Source organism: Solea senegalensis, linkage group LG16, assembly GCF_019176455.1.
Source record: "Solea senegalensis isolate Sse05_10M linkage group LG16, IFAPA_SoseM_1, whole genome shotgun sequence".
NCBI classification, from domain to species: domain Eukaryota; kingdom Metazoa; phylum Chordata; class Actinopteri; order Pleuronectiformes; family Soleidae; genus Solea; species Solea senegalensis.
In genome coordinates, this window is record NC_058036.1 from 12,297,081 (window position 1) to 12,319,330 (window position 22,250).

The 22,250-nt window shown below is 40.8% G+C and overlaps 1 protein-coding gene across 2 annotated transcripts in view; it reads left to right on the plus strand.

Annotated features, from left to right (window-relative positions):
- The first annotated feature begins 481 nt into the window (after nt 1-481).
- Nucleotides 482-22,250, plus strand: part of alk (ALK receptor tyrosine kinase) — a 344,081-nt gene continuing 322,312 nt past the window's right edge. For both annotated transcript variants that reach the window (XM_044047761.1, XM_044047762.1), the window contains exon 1: nt 482-2,286. In XM_044047761.1, coding sequence (XP_043903696.1) covers nt 1,530-2,286 — 757 coding nt within the window. In that variant the 5' untranslated portion in view covers nt 482-1,529. The remainder of the gene's footprint in view (nt 2,287-22,250) is intronic.

A 22,250-nucleotide genomic window follows, 5' to 3' on the forward strand; every position in this document is an offset into this window, starting at 1 on the left:
CTGGCTTTTAATAGGCACACCAAGTCACACATTTTGTGACATTTATATCAAAGTTGTTTCATCATTCTCAAGATTGTATGATTCCGCCACTTGTAAAAAAAAAACCCTTTGCTCTGGCCCTATTAAACCTCCTCCATATAGACGAGGCTCTAATGAGACACTGTAAAACATTCTGGAGCAATTAGAGCGTTAATGGATTTGAAAGTGAGGAGAGTGAATTACCACAAGCGTGTACTGACGCCATCTAGCGGGTGTCTCACCCGACTAACTTTTGTACCGAGAGAGAGACAAAGTGAGAGAGAGAAAGAGAAGGGGTGGGGGTGCTTTAAGTTAGGGGGCGCAGTTTTCTGGCAGTTTTTCCCCATTGCCCTCAAACACTGACCCTTTGATTCACCTTCCTAATTAAATAGTGTAGCGTAGACGGTGTTGCAAATGAACTGGCAACATAGCAAGACAGCTCCCTGATGTTTTAAGGACATATTGGCCTGTGCACATAAATCATAACAAAGCCAAATGGGCTCCAACCCAAATGGCCTCCCCCTGAAACTATTTGTTTTGCACGCAGCCAGGGGAGTGCGACTAATCCAATCCAATTTCCAGTCAGCACAAAAGCTCGGTGATTCACTGAAGAGAAAGAGAATCGCGAGAGACAAACTGTGGAGCGGTGCTGCCATATACCTCCTGGCACATCTAATCCCAATAAGGACACAGAGGCACCGTTACGGCTGCGCCGCGGGCGCATCAGACGGGTACATGACGGCGGGGGCTCCCACGCTGGATTCTCAGGCTCCTTCTCAAGAGAGTCTTGTTCGCAGGAAACTGCTTATATTGACGTCAGATGGGTGAGTGACTTAACCGCGTGTGTTGCCACGACAGGAGCGACCGCAGCTGCGTGGGTCTGTCCACATGAGCTGCACCCACACAACAGACAACCAAGCTGAGATGCACCAGCCACTACAACTATACAAAATATGAAATAAAAACAAACAAAAAAAACAAAGTTTAATGGACATTTGATTTTTTTTCAAACTCAGTGTGAATTGAGGATTTAATCAGTCAGGAGAAGAAGAAAGGGAGAGCGACGCTGCATCCCGCAGCTGACAGAGAGACCACTTGTGCCGCCGTCTCAACTGTGCCAAGAGACAGGGAGTCTTTGAAAGCAACCGGAGCGCACCCGTGCGGCATATCAATCAGCGTCCCGGAGAGCGACGCGCAGGGCGATAAAACGCATTGTCTTTTAGGTGCGCGCGCGCGCGCGTGTCTGTGTGTGTGGACCAGAGAGGAGCAATGGTACTTTTCATGTGCGGAAAAAGAAGGACAGCATCAGTCACGGGCAAACAAATGTGAAAATCCTCACTTCCCATCGTCTTCATACGAGTGCGCACCGACGAAGAGACGCCGGACCCGCAGGATCATCGATTTCGCACTTAGTGGTTTTTGCGCTGTGTATGTGTCAAGAGCGAAGAGGAGGCAGATAACGGCGGGATTAAGATACTTCTCTTGGACGAAACACTCAAATTTATGTCACCATGAAAGCTGTGATGTTGTTTTTGCTTGTTTGTTCTGCGGCATTTTTCGCTGGGCTGCAGTGCGCCTCGCCAAGAACCACGGCGGCGATGGATCTCAGCACCGCCGGCTTCAACAGCAACAACAGCAGCGGTGGCGGCGGTGGTGGTGGTTATAGTGGTGAAACTGGTGGGAAAAAAGACCAGAACCAAACACTGGACTCCAGGCTGAAGAGGAGAAAGGTGGCTGTGGATTTTGTGGTCCCATCTCTGTTGCGCTATTTCCTGGCGGAGTTCATAAAGAGGCCATTGAACGGCGACTGCCAGACTTTTAGCGGATGTTACACAGTGCATGCCAAGTTACAAATGCACTGCGTACCTTTGCAGAAAATCATAGCTACTTTTGTGGATCCCAAGTCTGCAACAGATTCAACGCCGAGGAACATGTCCTCAGACGGACAGCTCCCCTTCTTCTTCAAGCGGCCGTTGTCCAAAGTTCTGAAACTGAGCGTGAGGGAGTCAAGTCAAGTAGTGGTGGAAATCGGGGAGGATGTAGTCAGGACGGGATGCGGGGGCCTGTCTGTATACGAGGAGGATCCGGTGGTTACTCTGGAAATGGACCTCACATCTATTCTGGAGTGGTGGCTCGGCTCAGGGGGAAGCCGGCTTAGAGTCCGACTCATGCCCGAGAAAAAGGCACAGGAGCCCGGCATCGGGGATCGATATGCCGCGGCCATACGCGCTGCAGACCCTCGTCTTTTCCTCCAGATATCATCCCAGGGTGAGTTCCTCTCACCCTCTTCATCTACCTCTCTCTCTACACACATGCATTGCTTTGTTTGAGGACGCTCATTAATAAAACGGTCCTGCTGCTCAGCCCACTCTCTCCCTTTAATCCAAACATTAAGATTGATTTTATGACCGTCCAAAATGATGGGTTTTTTCTTCTACACACACATGCATCTTCAGCAGGCCTCCTCCATGTTGCTTATGCAGACACAGTGTTTCTGTTTCAAGTTGTGCTGTGATTAAATTTTGATGCTGGCTCCAGTGTGTGCAAAGATATGCAACACTTGTTTCCCTGTGGCAAAAATAAGCAGGTTAAGAAATGTCTGATTGATAAATTACATCCTTTGCGTGCCAGTGTGTGTGTCAGAGGTAAATGACCTGGGATTCATGTGTTTTGTTTGCTGGGTGCTGTGATCAGACGAACTCTCCAGATTCATGTTTTATTATTAATGTTACCACAAACTGCCAGTTAATTTGATTCTCTAAATTTCATTATTTGGATCCACTCTGCATATATGCAACATCTTCAGTGGCTGGTATCATTATTTCTCAGATTATTTTATTTGGAAGCAAAGAGCTGCATCATGCACACATGCCCACATGCAATGTGATTCCACTTTGAGAAAGTGTCTCAGCAGGGGCATCCTTTCCTTCACTGGCTCCCCCTTAACGATACCTTTTCAAATTCCCTGAGCCTCCCACTGCTTGAAGGAAGGTTGGATATGTGAGAGAACTGGGTTTATTTTGATTAGCCACAAATTAAGCTGTTATCTCCAAGAAAGCTTTTGCACTCAATACTCGAGGGTCCCTTCTCTCGTTCTCTTTAGCATCGGCACAATCAGTGTAATTGCTTAATCACTTTGATGAGGGAGGCTGGCCTAGAAAAATACACTGAATTTTATCAGACAGAGGCAAAGCAGCATCCCCACCCCACCTGCAGGCATGTGTACACATATTATACAAACATGTACATACACACTTATAGAAACTGACTCCATACGACGTGGCATGTTGTCTTGGTGGCTACAGAGTCATTTATGTTACATTTCTGATTGAAAATGTACAAGCAGATGATGTATATAATGACAGGTTCATTTTCATTCATGCAGAAATGCACACACCTTTAGCTATAGTCAAGAAGCATGTGAATGCAACAACACACAGCAGTTCCCAGCAGGCAACCCAACAACACAGCTGCTAGTGTTATCTGGTGGAAGCCAGCAGGGGATGTTGTCTTGGGTTTTATAGTGAAGACATCAGCTCTCTCTCTCTTTGTTATGTGTGTGTGTGTGTCACCCCTTTAGCTGAATTACTGTATCAATGTAGTGTAGTAGAGTGCTAGTGGACCAGTTTGGTTGTAATGGGCAACAGCATTCATGATTGGCAGGCCAACTTTTTAGAAACAAACCAAAGTCTCTGACTGGCGGTTTAAAGCTTCTGTTTTGGAAATGCAGCTCTATTCCCTGAGCTCTCTGTTCATCAGATGGACCACCATGTCACTTTTTGAAACCAGACGTTTACAGATGTCACCTGCTGTCAATCACACTGGTGTCCACTTATGACATTATGGTCTATTGACAAAGAGCTGAAACTTGAGATCATTAACTCTCCAGGAAAATGTTACTGATGTTATAAATCAAGGAAAGCTCATTTTCTCATAGACTTCCATTCAAAATACTGGTTGCAAAATACTACTTTTGTAACCAGTGAAGGCCTCAGGCAGCAAGCCAGATGACTATGCCCACTTTTTTATTTTTGTCCATGGTGCTGGAGTAGTTCAAAATCAAACCTTAACATTGAATATCTAGGAGGGAATAGTTTATTCAAATGTGATACTTGGAAACAGTGTCAACCCAAATTTTAGAGATTAGAAAAAAATACTTGCTACTTGTGGGGTAAAATGATCTGATGACCGGTCCTAGATGTTTTCTCTTAATGCTATTCTATTCCAATATCTTACATTGTTTATAAGACTATAATCTGTAAATGATTGTGTGAACAGAAAACAAAAGTCTTGTGCCCTAATCGACTAGCAACAACCCTCAAATAGCCAACAGTGTAATGCTAAACATGATATTTACCCTCCAAAAAAGTTTGTTCTGTGACTACATGAACTAAAAAGATGAGCAAAAAAATGAGACTGCTTTTGTAGTTTCCAATTTATCATCTAATGTACATTTCCAAAGCAGCTACCAACAGGCACTCAAAGAACACAGCTGGTGTCCATATGTTTGTTGAGTAACCAAACCTGAAACATGAAAAATGAGGACGGTTAAATCAACAAGCTTTTCTGTCTGATCCGAAAACACTTTGTTGTGGAAACAACATATTTTGTTCAGGTATATTCAGCTTTTTACTATAGTCCTCTACAAACTGCCATTGGGGAAGCTGGAGTTGTTATGTTCTTTCTTTCACTTGTATACTAGTGGATATTCACAGCAAGTATTGTGTTGTAACAAAAGTGGCTATAGAGCAACTCCTCATACAAGTGTGGGCTGATAAAGGCTTTTTACAAAACTCTGATCATCCCTCACAAAGCTGACTGAAAACACTGTGCATCATCAAACTTTCAATCACCAGAATCCATTGTATCCTAAAACCAGCAAAGTATAAAGATATCGGCTCAGTCATTAATGCAGACTAATCTAACCAGCGTTAAAGGCAAGGAAGTGCAAAGACAGCAGCTTTCATTTGAATTAATAGGCTGCCATCAATTGTTTATTACTTCCATGAACATTTCTTGTGTTTCTTATCTCACCCATCCTTCATCCTCACACAACCCAGGAACTGATCAAGTCTTTAATCATTAAAGAAGCTCAGAGGAGCAAGGAAACACTTCCTGAAGGAAGCTTCAGCACCGACACAAAAGCATTCATTCATTGAAAACGTCTTATAATGATGAGCCACATTGAAACCACATTATGTGAATGATTTTTTTTGTCCAAATTCACTAGGGAAAGGACAAGTAACAGCATCAGTAGTACAAAACCCAAAGCAAAGAGGAAAGCAGCATTCTCTTTGAGTCAGCTTTGTCTCCTATTGCACGAATTACCAGCATTTGCAACAAATTGAACCTGATCCCTTGCATGGCACAGTTAATGAATACAATTTCCCCTGATAAGCATGGTTTAAGTTTCTTTTTCTTTCTTAAACATGATTTAAGAACAAAACAAGTCAGAGGCTGTTTCTTGCTGTATGCTTATTATTCAGACAATTGAAAGGAAGAACATTTAACAGTAAAAAAAAGTAGTTGGCATTCACAAAATGCCGATGGTTGTCTACTTTTTTTTAGGCAGTGTCTCAAGAAGATGACATTTCTGTGGTCAACAGTGTTTTGGTTTGTGCACTCACTTCACTTTCAAAGAAACAAAAAGGTTGGGCTCCCCTCACATAGTACCTCAACCTGTTTAATATATCATTGTATTGTTCTTGAAAAAGGATGTTCACCTCTGTGGCTCGAAAAAACACCAATATTTATCATCTAATAAAATGTTGTATGTGACATATAACATATAAAGTTAATTTACAGCCCTTTTTGTTTAAAATAGCCACTGTTTTTTCACTTAATTTCTTTTAGTGAACACAGCAGTCAAACTATATATATATAAAAAGACCACAAGGTTAATCATTTTAAGAAAAAAGAGCAATTACTTCTTTATACAGTGAAATGAGCAGGTTTATTTTTTGAATCTGCTGTGTTGTGTGTGTGTGTGTGTGTGTGTGTGTGTGTGCGTGTGTGTGTGTGAGTGTGTGTGCGAAGTTGGGAGATCTAGCTGTGGATGGTGGCGTCAACATGTGTCTCAATATAAGTCAATATGTTTTTATGAATATTTACATATTCCAAAAGTGTGATTTCTAAGCTTTCCATCAATGTCTAACACATGGAAATCTGAAAAAAAAAAAAAACCTTGCTCGTGGCTGGTCACAATTTCAACATTAGTACACAATATTATTATTTGATTATTGGGATTTAACTGCCACTATTATAAGTATTGTTCGTGTGTTGGTCTTAAGTCAAGCCATAATTACTCTTGAATTTGACCCATTACCCCACAGAAACATTTTTAACTTTAAATTCCGAGCTAACATGATTGATATTAAATCTGAATGTTTGATTTGATTATAAATGCTATGGTCTTGACCTTGAGAACAGCACTTGATGTAGTAGGTTTACGTGGAACGTTTGTTTTGGATGTATGAGCTATTGCCACATTATCAAGGCTGACTGCACCAAAAGCTCAGCAAATCAAATCTATGTCTGCTCAAGTCAATGATGTCTTACCATTCGAAAGCCATCAAGTTTGTAAATCGATCTCTCTCTCCCCCTGCACCAAAGTCCACAGAGAAAACCAGTGATTTAGCATCATGGCACATAATAGTTGTTCATCCAGACCTTTGTTTGGATTTAGCTAAGTGATACAAAATAACCCAATAGACCAACAACTCCTACTTCCCCATGAGCTAACCATGTAGAATTTCTGTGTGGACTGGATAGTGAAAGGTTTACAACCCTCTGGCTGAAAAAGACTGTACAAAGGAGAAAGTGGCCAACATATTCCGCACTGGTTGATTGGAACGGCGGTGCACTTGGTAGTGCGCTTGCAAAGTCAATGCTGATAATGTTATAATACCCCATACAACTACACTTCAGAAACCTGAGCTATCCCTTTAACAATACCGTTGGCTATGTAGCGATACCAAAAGATGTGCATGTAACATGTTTGCAAACTTTTTTTGTAGATACCAGAACATATGCTCACTAGCTTCATTTTCATTAACTATTTTAACTCTGTAAAGAACATAGATGGCTGGAAACGTACAGTAGGTGCCATGTAGTCTGTTATATGCGCGTATGTTCAAGAAAATGAATTCTATGATTGTGACGGGTGATGGTGTTTATAAAAAAAAGCTGATCCAAAAACATGAAATTGCTTTTTTACACTTTGCCTTTTGATTGTTTGGTGTGGTAAAAAGAGCTAAGGGTTGAAAATGTCATTAAAACAGAAAAAAAAAAAAAATGTACACGAAGCTGGAGTGCGCAACAGTTTTGCCCTGCAAAAAAACTTCACTGTGTTTTTATTTCGAAGCGTACAACTTGGCTCCGCTTTATTGTGATCAGTGTGTAGAGAGTAAAATGGGAGTCGTCCTCTTCTTAATGTACCAACTGACATGTATTTTTGTTGAGTCAGTAATTATCATGGGCAGTTAGTGCATTATGATGTTCTACTAGGCACAAGTGCATACAGTTGTGCACACGCATGCACACACACACACACCTGTCATTTCTCCATTCTTTTCCTCTCTCCATACTCCATGCACATACTCCCTCCTGCCAGTAGTCCACTGTGTATTGTCTCGCTCCATCAGTTACTTTTACAACCCTGATTGGCCAGTGTTTGGCATTTTTCTGTGTAGTGTGTACGCTACACTTGTTTTTTCCAGCCTCCGGTAAGATGCTGGCTATTAGCATGAAATAAATACCAGCAATGGCACTGGAATAATTTGACGATCAGGCAAGTGTGCCTATGGGAGTCAAAGCATTAAATGCTGCATAGTACATTTATACTTACTCACCCTATGGGCCCTATGGGGGAGATCATTAATGCAAAATGTTTCTATGAGATACAGTGTAGGAGAGGGGCAGGTGTGATAAAGGGCTGACCTCTACTTTATTAACCTCTGTTATGTTCACCAAGCGCTGCCATAAATAGGCTGTAAGAGAATCATTAAATGATTTCAGCAGTAGGAGCAGGAGGAAGTGCATGAGGGAGCCCTGCTTCATTAACCTGCACATACCTACTATGAGCTCTTTAAGTTCATGTTGCTCTGCAAGCTACTTGGAAAGAGTGTCTTGATAAACAGGCTTAGCAGGATCTGACTGAGGCCCTCAAGTAAAAACTGCTACTGTCGTAGCTGAGAGCAGCCACTGTTTAAGTTTGGGCTTTTCTCTCCATGTTTGCCCCTAAGCTTTGCCTCAAAAGCAAACACACAATGTCACGAGCTCTGCTTAAGAATCCCCAGCAGTCTGCTGTTTCTTTGAGACGCATGCATGCGTGTGTGTTAGCCTTTAGGCAAATATTGTTATTTTTTCTGAATCATTAAAAAATACAAATGGAAATTTATGAAGATAGATTATGTGCTTGGTACTTTGTTTACCCTGTTGCTTCTGGCCTGTTTGGAAGAGGTTCCTTCATGAGAGATGAATACACTTTCAATTTCTCTCATCCCAAATGCATATCCCTTGTCTCCTACTTGGCATATTAGTCTCGAGGGGGTGCCGTGGTTTACTGGGTTTTCTTTTTAATGCTCGCACTGCTTAATTTTAAGTTCAAACAGTCATACACAATTTCTTCTTCAATATGTGGCTGTTTGTTGACCTTTGCTCTTGTAAATTATTCAACTACAGAATAACACCAGTATGCATAACTGTGCATGAGAAAACAAGACAGCAATGCTTACACATGGTGTCTTTATCATAACTCAACAGTAATGACACATCGCTAATGCTAAACGACAGAACAAGCACACAAAGACATTTTTTGTCAATATTGTAATATACGTATTGTTGGCACTGCTCCTTCCTTAAGGTGAAGTTTGGTGCCGTGTCCTGCTTTATATTGCCTGAAGTTTGTGTCACAGTCCTCTGTGAAGTGGTTGCCGCATACATGGAGGTAGCAGGGATATTTCCATCAAATTTGAAAGATTTCCACTGAGCTTTTCTTTGCTCATTTGCAGGGAGCTTGTGGAGAGTCTGGTATTGTTTATCACAACCCAGAACAGAGCAAACACTCGCTGAACCTTTTTTCGACATGTTCTCAACCGATACGATCAGCAGCTACAACAAGAGTAGTTCTTCTTCTTCTTCTACGGTTGAAAGTACTCCACTAGATGTGCCTGGACTAGGAGGCGCTGGTGTTTACAGGAGTGGTGAGATTTGCCAGTCATGTATTAGTCAATGGAAGTGCCTTGCTGCTTTGTAGAGCTCAGGAAAACAATAAAACCCTGATTGTTATGGACTTTTAGGGCTTCATAGACGTAGTGATGCAGAGATACACACCCAAACCCAGCGTTAATTGGCACTTCCAGGCTATGGCCTTTTTTAAAGATGGTCATGCAGTTCAGTACCACTAGAATAGTCCCAAACGAATTAAAGATATGTTTTGCACGTTCTTGCTGTGTGTATACAGTATGTGTGAGATTGAACAGGTGTGAATGTGAGAGTGAACAGTTGTTCGTCTCTGTATCTTGACCCTGTGATGGACTGGCGGCCTGCCCAGGGTGGACCCTGCCTACCCTGGAGGATAAGGCGAATGAATGAATGAACGTGACACGGCATTGATATCTGTAATCGCTGCAGCATGAATCTGTGTGTGTGGTCCTCACTACAGAAGCTGCTCTTGTCTTATTTCATTTCAACTTTCCAGCAGCCTTTTTCATTCAAACCTGTAGAAAATGCCATATTGTGTATTTGATTCACTGCTTACTGTTTGCTTGCGCTTTGCTTTCAGCCTCTTAGGGCTGCCTTTCTCTCTCTCTGTCACTCTCCTAATTGAGCTAGACAAGATATAATGACCTCAAAAAGTTTTAGAAAACAGCAAGTAACAAATCCTGCATGTATGACTTTGAATAGATGTCCAAGAATAATTAAATAGCATCATCTTTCACCTCTGAGCTGAATTCTTCCAAACTACACCATCATTACTTTCCACCTCTGCCACTGAACTGATGAGCAGTTGCAGCACGTTGAGCGTGCATTGTTGTAGTAGTGTTAAGCCACAATTCCAGTTATAAATTTAAGAGAGCTCAATGCTTGATAAAAGTAACATTATGAGCTGGAGGTGCAATAGGTCAGTGCAGGAAAGTCATTTGGCTTGTGAGGGCCAATAAATCAGACTGATTTGTGCAGGGTTTTTTTAAGAATCTACATGAATTGAATAGTTTCCATCAATTGGCTGATTTTACTTTATTTTACAATTGTTTATTATTATTGTTTATACATTTTTGTTCTCGGACACTTGCGGCAAATGCTGTGGAGTCACTAAAACCTAAACTAAAAAAATTTATTTGACATTTATTCGACATGACTTGTTTCAGTGCATTTAATATTTAGTTCATTTAATTAAAATATTTAAGTGCTCTACACTGCAGTGCAGGTACAAAAGTCAGATTGGAGAGAGCATAAGTGTTAAGTCAATATCAAGGTAAGCAATTTTGTGCATCATTTGTTATTATTCAGGTGTTACATTTCAGACATGCATATTCATCATTGGCTCCACTGATTTCTACAGATCAGCAACAGCCATAGACAAAAACACAAATTGGTTTACCCTCTCGCATTTTTTTGGTATAATTGTAAAGTGGTACCATCCTCAGTGGAGCTGAACTAGAGCTATTAAATGTTGCAAATTGTGTTTAAAGCCTTGGTGTGAATGCAGCCCAAACAGAGCTCAATGATGCAGTGCACCTGCTGACCTTTAATTTAGTCTGTCCAGGTGCTGAGCTGCAGGAAAAGAGCCATTACCTTGCAAGTGAGTGCAAGGACTTGTGTCAATCAATGTGGCTCCTGACATTTAAAGCTTGTATCAATCAGCCACTAATGGGGAAATCAATGAGAAGTCAGAATGGCACCCCACTTTATTATTTATGCATTTCTATGATCAATTCAGTCAAGCAGTCAGTGGCATGTTGTGACATCCCCAAAGGCCTATGAGGACAGCCCCACTGATCAATAGTGCGAGTTACGCTGAGCATGGTCAAGTGCATGTCTTAGCTGAAATCAGCCAGGATTTCATGACAGAGCAGTTCTTTTAACAAGAGAGATTCATAATGAAAGGATGAATCTCTCTTTCTGCTGCAGCTCTCCAGTCATCGTCAGTCTGCTATTTCAATTGTAATGGTGAAGCATTGATGTCAGACGTCCCACTTTCAATTTGCACAGGTTTTGGCTTCATTAATTTACCCCGCTTCACAACTGTGCATCATCAGACATTAACTGCATGCACAATTTGAACACCTGGAAGCTTTTTTTGTGAAGTGAAAGGATTACCTCACTGTATTGGTCATATACATAGCTCTTTCTGTTTCTATCAAAACAACTATCCGCTTATCTTCAGTGTCACCATGGATGGTTGGAGAACTATTGCTTTTTAATGAGATTACTCATGAACCTGAATCATATGTCAGTCTAGTTGAACAGGTCAGAGGATTCTGGTCTTAAAGGAAGTGAGAAATCCTTTTATTTGCAGCCTGAGCCTCTGAATTATTTGGCCGGACGTTATTTGGCTCCATCTCAAGAGCACAGGGAGTGCAACTGTTGCCCAAAAAGACAAGCTGTTTGCATTCTGTAGCTGACCATACTAAAATATGAAAACACAAAGCTTGCCAAACAGGAAGTTACATGTAAACACATTGACATTGTAAATAGCAGTGAATGCCTTTTATGACATTAATCACTCACATTGTGGTTAATGCTTGTGTTACTGTTTTGCAAATTAGTTGGACTCAAGGTGACTTTGGCTATGAATTCCCTTCTCACTTCTTATTCACCTCTGTCTTTTTTGTCTGCTTCCCCTGATGTTTAAGTTATTTATGCCACTTGCCTGTTCTTTCAAAAAAAAAACCTGTGAGCTGCCTGTTTGATTAATGGCAATGCTTCAGCACAGAAGTTTAGCTCAGAGCTAGGTGTGGAGATGAATGCACACTGTACACCAGCTGAATGTGAAGCTCACACTTCCTCCCTGAGATGCTCCACTTCCATAATGAGAGAAGTAAATAATGTGCATAAGTGAGTGGTCATATTTTTCCCAAAGTTGCTCACTACACTCGGCTCCATGTGGATATCTATTTCTGTATGTGTCTGCCAATTAAAACCCCATGATTCCAGCATGGAGCCAATTTGTGGACATCTACCTTGCTAAGTTGTAAGTAAATAAAAAGGTGTGCATTTTCCCTTTCCTAGTATTCATTTAATAACTCATTTAATAACAAATACATTACATTACTGTTGAAATATAGTACATATACAGTTTAAAAAGAGGATTATTTAGTTAAGTATATGTCTGCCTTAATGTCATGAAAACATAGACTCGTAAACGTGAATGTAAATAAATATAACACATATAGGAACTAACTAAATGGAGACATGTGTAGCTGCAGGTTTATACTGCACATGCACAATAAAACTGTTAACTGAGAGTGTAAGTTAGAAAATTTACATGACATTTCTTGAAAATGTTAGTCATGGTTGCTTGTCGTATAGAGCAGTGCTTCTGGTTCGTAAAGCTGCTTTAATTTATGTTTTCTGGCTTGGACACAGTCAGTGCGTGAGTCTGGACTTTGTCCCTTTAGGTCTGTAGGTGTCACCTCCATCTGAGATAAGCCCAGCCATTATTGTTCCTGCCACAATCTTTACGATAGTGGTTTTGGGATGGTGTGGGAAGCAGTCATGAGTATAGACAGTGTATGGCGAGGACTCAGCAGACAGACTTGTTGGCTCAGCCTTGCTGACTGTGAGCGTGGGAGAAACCGGGGCCAATTCTGAGACTACATCCAGTAGTGCGGATGATCCAGCGACCACAGTCATGGGAGTAATGTAACACAAAAAAAAACACTTTGCGTGTGGTGTGAGTGCACCATTTGAGTGAAGGAGTATTGTCACTATTATGGACATTTATGGCTATCATAAGTTTAATATAAGTAGACTAATATTAAAATTGTGCAAAAGCTTGAATTAGAAATTGTAAATTATGTTATTGTAAGACGTGCAGATGTTCCTGATGAAACTGTGTGGGGATAAATTAGACTGAGGTGGGCCTTCGCAGTCTAATACCCCATTACACCTGACTCAAAAAAACAGTTTAAACCTGAGTTAAATGACAGGTTTTTATTGACTTTGGCCATAATTTCTTCTTTGTCTTCTTCATTCTTGGCAGTGATGCAAATTCCTGTGTTTCCAGTGCTTTCATCTTCTGTTCCGTTAGTATAGCCATGAGTCATGACTGTTTTTAGCAAACATTTTAGAATTTGGAACAAGGCTCAAAGTGTTTATTTCATCATTATGATCAATTAAACACCTTAACATTGAGGTCCAGGGTGGTGGGCGTGTTTTCCTTTTCTTCCAACTAGTTCTGTTTTTGAAACATTTATATCACAATTTGTGAACTGGTGACGAAAGGGTGATTTTTTTATTTATTTTTTTTGTTTTTTGCAGGTTCTCCAGGTATACCCACTGATTTTACTGTAAAGTAGAATTAAGTAATGAATGTGATACGTTGCACGCAACTTCAAGAACACCACAAAAAGGTTGCCTACAGCGATATCTGTAACATTGACAGTCAGAGTTGTTCAGAGACTCAGCCTTCAAATGTCTTTTCCTGTAAAAGGTTTTATTACCTGTGGGAAAAGTTCATCTCTGTGACGTCCCTCCTGGCCCAAGTGTGGGCCCAAGAATGTTTGAGACACTGTATCTTCTTTTAATGTTTCAATATACTGTACGTAGCCCACAGTGTCATTCACTAGCAGCGTCTAAAATTTCAATTCCAGACTCAAGGTTGGTGTATTCAAAATAATCTGCAGTCATGATGATTACTGCATTAAATGTGAGCGTGACAGCGGTGAGCTTCAAAGGTTAAAAAAAAAGAGGGAAATTGTGTGAGAACAAACTCCAAGTGCAGACCGAAGGCTGCACCTATTTTGAATTGCAATATCGGAAATCAAAATCAATATTTGGTCAGGATACTAGTGATGTAGAATTTTAAAAACATCCCATGCCTAGTCACAACAAATGGCCCAACATAAATTAATGGGCATTTGGTTTGTTGCATTTATGTATTACAATATTCAGAAAGCGGGTAAGATAGTAGCACAAAAATCAAAGGAACAGAATTTGTATGAAGAAAGAAGAAGGGTAGGGGAACACAGCCATAGTCTTTCCAGTCCAGTGAAGTGCATTTCTCTGTTGTCAAACTGTCTTTGGTTTTCACACATCTTAACATTTGAGCTGAATCAAACCAGTCCCCATGCCGTTAACCACTGAGCACAAAGAATCAAATGGGAACATGACGAGAAGAAAAGCTTCCAAAGTTCACCTGGAGTTAAAAAGCCATTAACAGATGTGGCACAGTTGCCATCCACACAAAGCCTGGCAGCTTTTTGAGGAGCGCAGCCTGAGTGCTCTCAGACCACATCCCCAGCTCCCTTTATGATCTGTAATAGGATTGTTGAGGAGCGCCAGCAGCATCCTCGTCACAGGACAAAACCCACTTAATGGGGTATGATTCACCATGAAAGGGTGAAGAAGAGCAGTTTCTCACTGAACCCGCTTATCCCTTGAAATCTGCACAACCCCAAATCCTTGCCCACTCTATCCAATATTTCAAGTGGAGGCTGACATGTTCAGTCCTCTCTATCACCCCTGTCCATTCCTGTGGCAAGAAAGAGTGAAACAATTCGCCAGGAGCTAATAAAAGCTTTGAGCGCTGCACCAAGGTGTAAAAAGTAAGGTTTACCATTAATACAGTCATGCTAAAGGCTATGCTAACAGCTGAAGGATGAGTGTGTGTGTGTCATTGTGTTGTGTTGGAAATTATGAGTTATGAGTTAATAAAGCTGCCAAAAATGAAGCAGCTGTATAAGAAATTAGCATGTTCACCTGGATCATCTTCTCACTAATACCAAGTGGAGATGAAGTCAATAAAAAAACCTAGGAGTGAATGCCAATTAAACCAGGTTAAACTATGGATTACACTGTTTTATGACCAATTTGGTGTGTGTGTGTGTGTGTGTGTGTGTGTGTATGCTGGGTAAGGGGTTTGCGCAGACAGAGATGCAGCAGTGCCATGGGTTTGTGGCTTACTGAAGCAGAAGCTCAGACATGCTCAGTGGCTTGGACTGGCTCAGGGGATGGAAACACAACTTATTCAGTTACTGAGATCAGTGGAAGTGAATGGAAGCAGTTCCTCAATGGCTTATCTTCTCAGCTGGGGCAGAGTTCTGATGATGTCCTACCCCTCTGCTCAATCACTTTCGCTAATTTTAGGCAGGCCTTCTAAAGCAACATGCATTCATACTTTCCATTTTGCCAATAATTAGACCGCTTTAATGAAGAGTGATTTATCTTATTCTCTCCCCAATGTGATGCAAATTTTACATGTCAGAGTCACTGTATTTGTCAAGAGGATTCGTAGTCAGCCTGTGAAAAAGGTTATATTATCTTTCAAGTTTGTTACCTCTGAGACTGTTTGGGCTGCCAGCTACAGTTAGTGAGTACAATAGTGAGCTTCAGTGTTACAGTGTGTTCATTAGTTGTTAGAGATTAGAGATTGTCACACAAATGATCACATGATGAGAACAGTAACAGGCTGCAAAATCATTACATGTTTTCTGTATTCACACCAGCATTTAGCATTTTTGTTTTTCCTTCTATTTGCACTATTTTCCTCACTAGTTATGTTAGTGTTAGGTCTATAGCTACTATATTTACACTGGTTGCCGTGTGATATGATACTTAAGCTGTTTTATACACTGCAGATATGACTACATCTCTCAGGATCCGTGTTGCTCTTCAGACTGTTTCTTTTCAAAGCTGAAATGTACACTTTCCAAGTTATCGCCTACTGTTCTCTGGAGTTGCAATGTGTGGTTATATTACATAAAAAAGCTATTAATATAACTACTTTTAATGTAAATATTAATGTATATTTTTAATGATGTTCCAGGATTGAGAGACCCAAATTCTGTACCATTTGCACCATTAGTTCAAGTAAAAATGGTATGGAAACTGATGTTTCACAATAAATGTGTTTATTGCAGCAAAACATTTATGTAATATTTTAATCAAAAGGGCATCTGAGGTAACATGGGCCCGCACTGATTAGTGTGTGGCCAACATGAGCTTTTTCTCAAGCAGGCAAAATGAATAAAAAACAGGATGGGAGTTTTGGGTATTGATCTTGAGTGCTTGTATCACTGACTGCATATCGAGGAAGAGTTGGATGCAATTAATCTGCCCCTAGTTGTTTCAGCAAAGCTGACTGCCATCACAGGTGGCTTGGTCATCAGACTGGCCTCTGCCCTGTGTGCAGAAGGAGCCAAGACCAGCTGACCTCACAAGAGGAGGCCCAGTGAAACATCAGGCACCTCTGAAATTCATGGGAGAGGCAGGCAGTATCTCGAGCAGAAGAGTTGGCAAGTGCAGATATAGTGATCTGTTTGATGCTTTTTGAGAAATGTTAATACATTCTAAATCAAAGTTGTTCAGTATCTATTTGTTATATATGCCCATCGATCACATTAATGCTACTTCAGAGAAAAAAAAAAACTCTTTCAGAGTAGTGTGTGTATTTTTATGAGACATTTAGAACCCATTTAGACTAGATTTCAACCATTAATTGTTTGCTAATGAAACAGTTTAAAACAATGAAGTTCATGAACTATATATTATGTGGGAAGAATGATGTTCCAGGATTGAGAGACCCAAGTTCTGGCGTCATTTAAAATAATTTGGTGTTGTTTGTAGCAGTCTGGCTTGTTTTGGTAATACCATGCTTCCATGACATATGCACATTTCCAAGAGTTATTGGTTGCCAGTGACTGCACCACCGTAAGATAAGGCTTATATTGTTGGATTCATCCAAAGCTAATGTCTGTGGCGTGGCGTTTTGTCCCAGAAATGTCTCCAGCTCAGCCCAGTGAGGAAACTGTGGCTGGGGAACATATCCTAAAAATACTAACTATGTAACTGCAGAAGCCTGATAGTGGTAATGTCAGGGTAGAACAAGTTTAGGTGCACCACAAGTGTATATCCATGGCACCATTATGGGGTGGGGGAACAGAAACAGCAAGTAGAAACTCTTTTTAAACAGCTTGCTTAGTTTAACCTATACACTTTTTTATGAATGGATTCATAAATATAAGCCTCACCCACTGAATTTTAGGAGTTGAACAGCCTCAGAATTTCTTCACCCGATGTTTTCTCAGGATGGTTTTCATTGTCGCTCTCGTCACTTTCATCTGGAGGCAAATTCCCAGCTGAGCTCATGCTGCCCTCTTCCACACGCAGCAGTCCAGCCTTTGGAAACCCATTGAGAGTGGATTTTTTGACACAGCTCCACACTGTCAGGATCCATTGGCAGACTTGACCATAAGTTGCTCTTCGCATGCAGCCCGTCATCCAAGCCTCCCAATGAACACGGAGCGCCACCTTAAATGCATGATTTACACTGAGGTCGACTGGCTGCACCTTGACCCGTTCGGCAAATTCATTGGTCTAATTTGACTGTGCTCAGTTTTTTCACGACATGAAGCTTGTGAAACCCAGGAAAAATCCATAAACTAGCCACGTCATTGTTTAAGCCATGAGGTTCAAAGTGTGGGAAACAAGTAGAGGCTTATCGTCCTGAAATTATGGTAAACTAATCAACTATTGTGACTAGATATGTAGATCGATGTACTTTATTGGTCCCAAAACTGGGAAATTATTGTCACAAACTAGTGACACCCTAATTCTATCCCTTTTTGCAAATTGTGTGAAAGGGTTAGTAACTCTGAAATCATACAAAAACATACAATATTTTTACAGTTGAAATCAGCAATTATACCGTAGATAAGATCATTTTAAATGGAAAGATGCAGGCTATCGATTTTCTCTCTTGATAATGGAAATTCACAACACTCAACAAATTATACCTGCTTTTCATATGATGATGCTTAATACCACACATCCTTCTGTAACTAATCGTGACCTTGGTATTATTTTATCCAGCTGCTCCATTTATTCTCCACACATGTGTGGTTACCTTCAGTATTGTAGCCTCAGGCTCACTCAGTTCAGTTGGCCACTTGAGGATCTTGGACAGGCTTGTTGTAATTCCCCTTCTGAACCCATTTACCTTGCATATAACAACTTGTCAATATTTTTCTTTAAACCTGAGGAACCCTGGCCATCTCACAGAACCATGCTGTTTTGATGTACCATGCCTTGAGTCTATTGCATATTGACGAGCACTAGGATAATAGCAGATACAGTATGTGGAATTCATGTGTGGTGATCATAATGTTGGGCTTTTACAATTTATTCTAGAGAATCAATATCACTGATGCTGTATGCAGTATATAATGTATTAGCTGGGCCTCCTCCCCATCTTGTCACAACTAGATAACATTTTCCATTGTGCTTGTATTTGTGCATATTTACAAGACTGGCCATTTGTTGACACATACACACAATGTGCTCACATTAATTTGTGTCTGTGTTCTGTCATGTCCATGCCTCTGTGTGTATGTTCATTCGTGTTTTCGTGTCCACTAGGGAGCACTGAGGTGCTTTCAGGCAACACAAGGCCTTGTCCTCCTCCGTCTGATCTTGCTGTTACAGTGAGCTGGAGACAGCAGTTACAGCAGTCACACTAGCAGTGCAGTATGGGGGAATGAAAAAAAGATCAGCACCTCATACTTTTTGCTCAACACCAGTGGGCGACGGCAGGTTGACCTTGCCTTGATTGCACAGACTCCATGAAATCAAGTCACGACCCTGGCCTTAGTCCTTTTAACTCCACATACATCCCCCCCTCTTACTCTCTCTCTCTCACACACAGACACCTTTTCTCCATGTCCTACTACCGCAACCTGACCTTGGTGGTTGCTCTTGTGGTGCTAAGTAGAAAAAGAACATGTATTCACACAGTGATGCAGTGCCACTGGCACTCAAGCAAAATGATGACACACTGGGTGGTGCTGCTGTCAATAGCACTGCAGAGTTTTACTTAGGTTCATAAATGTAAAGGTTTTTGCTGACCTGCAAATACCTGGCAGATAAGACCATTCTCCATTATGCAAAAAATGACTATGGATGGACATTGTTAAAGCTTCACAGCTGCACGGGCTCTGCTGTAAGGCTCATCAGCAGGGTGCCATAGTAAATCATGAGCTAAACTAGCAGTGGTTTGTCAGTCCAATTATGTACCAAAATGTCCCTTCTGTTGTCTGCCTTTTGGTTGTGTGTATCTCCAAATTACACTAGCTGAGATTAGCCAGATGTAGTATATAGTTTCTTTTTCAGTTAAAGGTACAGTGTGTAAGAATTTGAGCCAACTGTAAAAGACAGAGCACTCGTTTTCTCACAGTTCCCTCTCCCCAAGTGTGTTAGGAAACTATGTTGGCCTTTGCATAGCAGAAACTTTGTAACGTTTTTCTCCATATTTCCACTTCCCTGCCATATCCTCCCTTTGGTTTATACATTGGGTATATATTACCAGGGCCAGTCAAATACGTTTTCCTCTGTAAAGTCTTTGACTAACATACATGAAGCTTATTGTAGGCCTGAAAAAAACTGTAATGTGTAACTTTTGAATATAAACACTAGGGGTGGGAATCACATATGTGATACATGGGCCACGGTACCAATAATATTGTGATACAGTGATTCTGTGATCATCAATTGATTGCTAATCAATCATATGGTGATACACAAAATCCAACAAAGGATGAACAAAACAAAACATCCGTGAAATGCATGATTATTTATTCACGACATGTATTGAACGTGGGTGGGGCATCTCTTAACGTAGCTTATCCCACTGTAAACTCCCTGTTCTTCAGCCAGGTAACTTCTGACCAAGTTTCCCTCATTCATTTGAGCAGTACCGCAACAGAGACATGGAGTGATGCCGGGTGGGTGAAACTGGCAGGGACTGTTTACTTTACAGTGCCTTCATTTGTGAATTAAAATATTGATATTTGCGCTGGCAGGAAGGAAGGACGATGACACAACACCAAATTGATATTTTTAACCCACCCCGAATAAACACATTTAATGTTGTGTAGTCAAATGAGCACACTGCTGATTAAGTCACTTCCATTCACTGTGTTTCACAGTATGGTGGTGTTTAGATATCACGTCACGACAGACTGAGACAGCAACATTGCAACAGCAACATTGCGCTTATGAAGTTAGGTGGCCCCCCTTCTGAGTTCAGTATATAGTTGTTTCTCCCCATAACATACTTTACCTAATCTTATCTTATCTTATTGAAGGAGCATTTATTTTCTGCATAATTCTTTCTGTTGTACTCAGAACTGTCTTTTTGTTATTACTTTACAGAAAAATATACTGAGATATATATCATAGATTGCCATTTAGCTAAAAAATCGAGATACAGCTTTTGGTCACCCAGCCTTAGTTGGGATATAACTGAAAGCACACAAAGTGCCCACTGCATGGAAAACTCTGTCATTTAGCAGTTTGATGGGATAAACACTTCTTTGGCCAGTCAGGTCTGATAGTATTGCTTGACAGAGCCCATTGTCAGATGAAAGATCCAGCATACAAATAATGTTAACTTGGCAGAATAATACCTTCAACAATCACAAAAATCAACAAGTTACACATTGCATTGCAGCTTTAACGCATGATTATACAAACATAAATGTTCAATAATATTGAACATTGATCTATCTGCTATTAAACCCTCCTATATATTACACACTGGACCTTTAGGGGTAAACAAATACCAAGATAAAGGGTTCAGACCTTCCATCATTTCTTTTAAATGCTAATGCCAAATGCATCATGAAAGTGGGTGTCAGGTTAGTGAATGGGCCAATAATATGTAATCTCTCTGTAGCGACGCAAGCACTTTGAGAATACGTACAAATCAATCTTTCGTTCCTGTCTGCCGTTCGCAAGAAAAGCCTGACTCAACTGTCATGTACTCTGGATTCGCACTTCAGGTTTTTATGGGGCAAAGCTGCTGACTGACAAGTATGAGCGTGGCGTTATCTGTCACCTTACAGGCATTTCATTATAAAAACGCTTGGCTGTTGCACCATCACAGGAAAGATGCTGTATGCAACTGCTGTTGGCTGGCTGGGTAAAAAAAAAAGAGAGAGACAAGCTTTAGGACAGATTATGTAATGGTTACACAGTGAACTTGGACACAGCCATTTTTGTCTCTCCTTTATCATTCTGACTTGCGGATCTTGTAACTATAATGTGACGTGGATCATGCTCCAAAGTATCAAAGAGGAATTAAATGGGATGGGAGAGTACAGTTCATGCAAGTTTTCTGCCATTTTCTTTGAGCTGAAATACCACTGGGTGTTGTAAAATGAGGCGAGTGAATGGGTCCATTTTGCAGTGACAGATTATGTAAAGGACTGGCTCCACTGACTCAGCCTTCGAACTGATGGCAGAGCTCGATGGAGTGTGACGCTGTTGACATGGTCCCAGAGCAGCACTCATATGGTCAAGCCCTCAGCCTATTCAGGAAAGGCCAGCATTGAGGGGCGACCAGTTAGAATTAATTGTGTGGGAGTCAAAGCAGTGTTTCTTTTCTCAGCAAGTAGAAGTTGACAGCTTTCTGACATGATGTGTCTTAGATCACACAGTCGGGCTCCTTTCCATTTTGCTCTAGACACTTTAATCACTGATGAAGAGACATCCTCACTTAACAAAGTAATAATTACTGAGCGGAGAGCTCATTGATGTCACTGTTTGGTACAGAGCATTTGCAACAACAAAGACTTTGTAGAGAGCTGACATTATGAAGAAAAATGTTCATGTTCATCTGCAGGACCACAAGATAAGTTTGTGTGTGTTTGTATAAGAGTATTTAATTCTATAGATGGTAGACACATTAAAACCTGCTTTATACTTGTTGCTCAACTATTTTTTAATTGTAGCTGTTTGTAACTAATGCTCCTGCAGAAGGTTTCACTTACCTCCATGGCAACCAATCACACTCTATCCTCCAGTTGTCTCTTTAAATCATTTTTAGAGTTTATCTTTCTGTCCGCTTGTTCATTTGTCTCCTCTATATCTGTGCTGTGTTTTTTTGTTTTGATAATGAATTAATTTGATGAAGTTGTTGGTGTTATGGTCACATGGTTGGTGTTGTGGTTAGCTGGAACAAGGGCCTTTGTGCATGGAGTTTGCATGTTCTCCCTGTGTTTCCTCCCACC